The sequence below is a fragment of the Austrofundulus limnaeus genome, unplaced genomic scaffold, assembly GCF_001266775.1.
Source record: "Austrofundulus limnaeus strain Quisiro unplaced genomic scaffold, Austrofundulus_limnaeus-1.0 Scaffold45, whole genome shotgun sequence".
NCBI lineage: Eukaryota > Metazoa > Chordata > Actinopteri > Cyprinodontiformes > Rivulidae > Austrofundulus > Austrofundulus limnaeus.
In genome coordinates, this window is record NW_013952447.1 from 880,972 (window position 1) to 884,419 (window position 3,448).

General features: G+C 35.5%; 1 protein-coding gene across 2 annotated transcripts in view; it reads left to right on the forward strand.

Annotated features, from left to right (window-relative positions):
* ctnna2 (catenin (cadherin-associated protein), alpha 2) overlaps positions 1-3,448 on the forward strand; it is a 286,505-nt gene that overhangs the window by 36,186 nt on the left and 246,871 nt on the right. For both annotated transcript variants that reach the window (XM_014007866.1, XM_014007865.1), the window contains exons 5-6: positions 253-372; positions 1,314-1,580. In XM_014007866.1, the coding sequence (XP_013863320.1) occupies positions 253-372; positions 1,314-1,580 (387 nt within the window). The remainder of the gene's footprint in view (positions 1-252; positions 373-1,313; positions 1,581-3,448) is intronic.

Consider the following 3,448-nt stretch of genomic DNA (forward strand, 5'->3'; position numbering starts at 1 on the left):
ATATATCTATATCTGTTCCCTCTGTTTATCTTCAGTGATTTTCTCTTCAGTTCTTTCCAGCTTTAACAAAAGAGATTATACATACAGTCTATAAATTAAAGATGCTAATTAAAAATGACTTAGATTTACTACTTAATTTAAAAAAAAAATAAAGTCCAGTTCTTTTTCTTTATAAATCAGTACTCTTCTCTGAAAAATGTAGGTATAATGTGTGCATGTYTGTGTGTAAACGTGTGTTTGTGTTGCTAACAGGTGGAGGAGGCTCTAGAGGGGGTAAAAAATGCTACCAATGAACAGGACCTGGCCAACCGCTTCAAAGAGTTTGGAAAAGAGATGGTGAAGCTTAACTATGTGGCAGCTCGGAGACAGCAGGTAACTGAGAAGTCCCCGTTTCATGCTGTGCTTTTCAGCAAAAAATAAATAAATAAGTAAATAAATAAAATAAATAAAGAAATGAATGGACAAAGATTAAAAACTATTCTTGACTGTTTTTTCCCCTTGAAAAACTTGACTTCTGCGAGTATTTCTGTTTTTCTGTTTTTTTTTTGTTATTTATTCATAAATGTGCAAATATTTATCAGTACAGCAAAGTATAAAATTCACACAGTTTCACTACAGTATGATGTAATATATAAGCTAAAGCAATCAAACAAAAAATGCGCAAAGTGAAACTTTTTTAAGGAGAGTTTTTTTTTTTTTTTACTTTTACAGGAAGCAAGCAGTTTTTGATGTGKTTTTTTTTTCAATTGATAATGAATTGTTTTGATGTTACAGAGATGTAAGTTTGCAGAACAGAGAAGAGTTCCTCTTTGCTATTTCTTTAAAAACTGAGCTGGAAAGTTGACTGAATCAAATATCCATATCTGTGCTTTTTTCACACTGCAGCAAGAAAAAAAAACTACATCAGATTATTGTTTTTATAATGGCTACAAGTAAGGAAAAAATGTTTTGGAATATGTTTTCTAATGAAGGTCATGTTATTGGAAATAAAGTCACTGACTGAACTGGCTGCCAAGTTGTCCCACAGCAAAGCACTAAAGTGAATTCAGTCCAGCTCCACAGCTGCCAATCTGCTGACACGGCTTCAGCTTTGTGTGGTTGGAATAACAGCCATTTATCAAATGGGGCATGAACTTTGTTTTGTATTTGCTTTGCTGTTAAAAAACTAATGGATACAAAATTTCCCACATCTCTTTTTGACTCGATGAGGGCATTGTTTTGTAAAGTGCACTTTTTTCTTATAATATATATGTATGCTTTTTAATATACAGTAAAATCACAGTGTTCACCTGAGAGATTTTGTTGCTTTTTAGGAGCTGAAAGACCCCCAGTGTCGAGATGAGATGGCAGCTGCTCGCGGGGCTCTGAAGAAGAATGCCACCATGCTGTACACRGCTTCACAGGCCTTCCTGCGCCACCCAGATGTGGCGGCCACACGCGCCAATAGAGACTACGTGTTTAAGCAGGTCCAGGAGGCCATGGGAGGTATTTCCAGCGCTGCTCAGGCCACCTCGCCCACTGATGAGAAGCATGGCCACGCTGGCATTGGAGAACTGGCTGCTGCTCTCAATGAGTTTGACGTAAGTCAGCAAGTTTGCTCTTTGTTGTCCGAACTGCTGCATTTGGGACACAAATGGTTGCCTTTTGTTCCGTTTCCACTCATTTCAGTTTATTACAAAAAAAAAAAAATAAATAAAATATAAAAAGCATTTTACTAAAGATGCTCACATTTCAGTTAATCAACTTTTATATTTACATGAATTGCACAATATTACAAAGACTGCATGAGGATTAGTCCCTGTTTAGTTCATAAAGCCCCCAGGATGGCTGTTTGAATAGTCTTTTTGTTTTTGATTCTTTTATTTTGTTTCATTCTGTCATAGCTTAACTATCAGTTTGTGTTGTATTTTTTCCATTTAATCAAACTTGACTTTACTTTACTTGAATTTGCTCTGTGCTTGTATATCCATGTAGTACAGCAAATTCATTCTGTGCTTGAAAATGTTTTTAGAAACGTGATTCTTTGCTGCCATCTAGTGGCCAGATTCAGACAGTGAACTTTAACTATAGGTCTGTAACTTGAATTAAATTTTCAACACATTTCCAGGCATTCACAAACACGACTCAAATTAATTACATTAAAAGTTTATCTAAAGATAGTCAAGAATAAACCCCTGAGAAGCCACCATAATTAACAAATAAATCCAAAACAACATTTAAATGTTCAAACAGTCCAGAACAGAGATGTTTTACATCTGAGGTCCAGTATTTTCCTCTCGCTGAGGTTTTCTTTTTGTTCCAGGACGACTTTAGCTCTTGTTTTCCAGATGTGTGTATTGATAACACACTTCGTCAATCAGAGTAAATGYCTCTTTGACTCTGTGAAGTTTTCTTTAAATAGTCCATGAAATACATGTCTTGTCTTTATTTAAACTTTGAAGCCGATAGACTTCTTTTTATCTCTAATCTCCACAGTTCTGTAAGAATCAAGTAAAATACGTTCACGGGTTTCATCTTTATTACAACCACTCATTGCACATTTTTTTTTGTTGTTTTTTTACAGCTCTGACAGGAATTCTGTTGACAGAAATCATCCACACTTTGTCTCGTCATTTTGACAACGAAAATGTTTTTATCAATCTAGCAAATATGTAAAATCGTACTGGCGTTTTTAAAGACATTTTCCAAATTGTTCCACAATTTAATTCCCTGGAAGGAAATGCATTTCTCCTTAAAATTAGTTCTAATTTTAGGATTTTTAGCTGAATGCTCAGGTCTGGTGCTCCAAGTCCTCCATCATTTTTTTATTTTTATATATTGTACATCTTTTTTTTTATGTCTTCTCCATATGTTCCCCACATAAGTTTCACACTGTTGATTTATAGTCACTATAGTTTTGAGTTGTGGAGAGAGCACATCAGAAATAAAGAAAAAGTCTGGAGACAATGTAGGTTTTAAAACRATTTAGCCTACTTGAGCTTTGTAATTTGTGTTATTTTTTTGTCCCCTTCACTTTTCTCTGCTTCATTTTTCCAATGTGCTAAAATGRAATATTTGTTGATGCCACTTTTTTKTCCTGAATAATCCTTGCTGTGCACTGCACCRTATTTTTTTAATTCTATTTTCAGTTTTTAGTTGCCGTTCATGGCTTTAAGGTACTGTGCTTTCAGCATTGTTTGTTCCATTCCTCCCTTAAATACTATTTTAAGCCCCCCGTGAACTGAGGCAATACAGCTTTGACGTCAGTCGAGTCTGTGCAGATTTAGTGAAAAGGCCTTAAGGTGAAGATAATGTCGTTTGGGACCCCAAGCTTGCCTTAATGTAATATGTGAGTGACATCTTGTGGTAATGGTTTGGAAGTACAAATACCAAGAGGGCGGCGGTGGCGGCAGATGTATGTAGCTGTGCAGTATCACTGCAGGAAAATACATCCCATTTGGCTTTACAG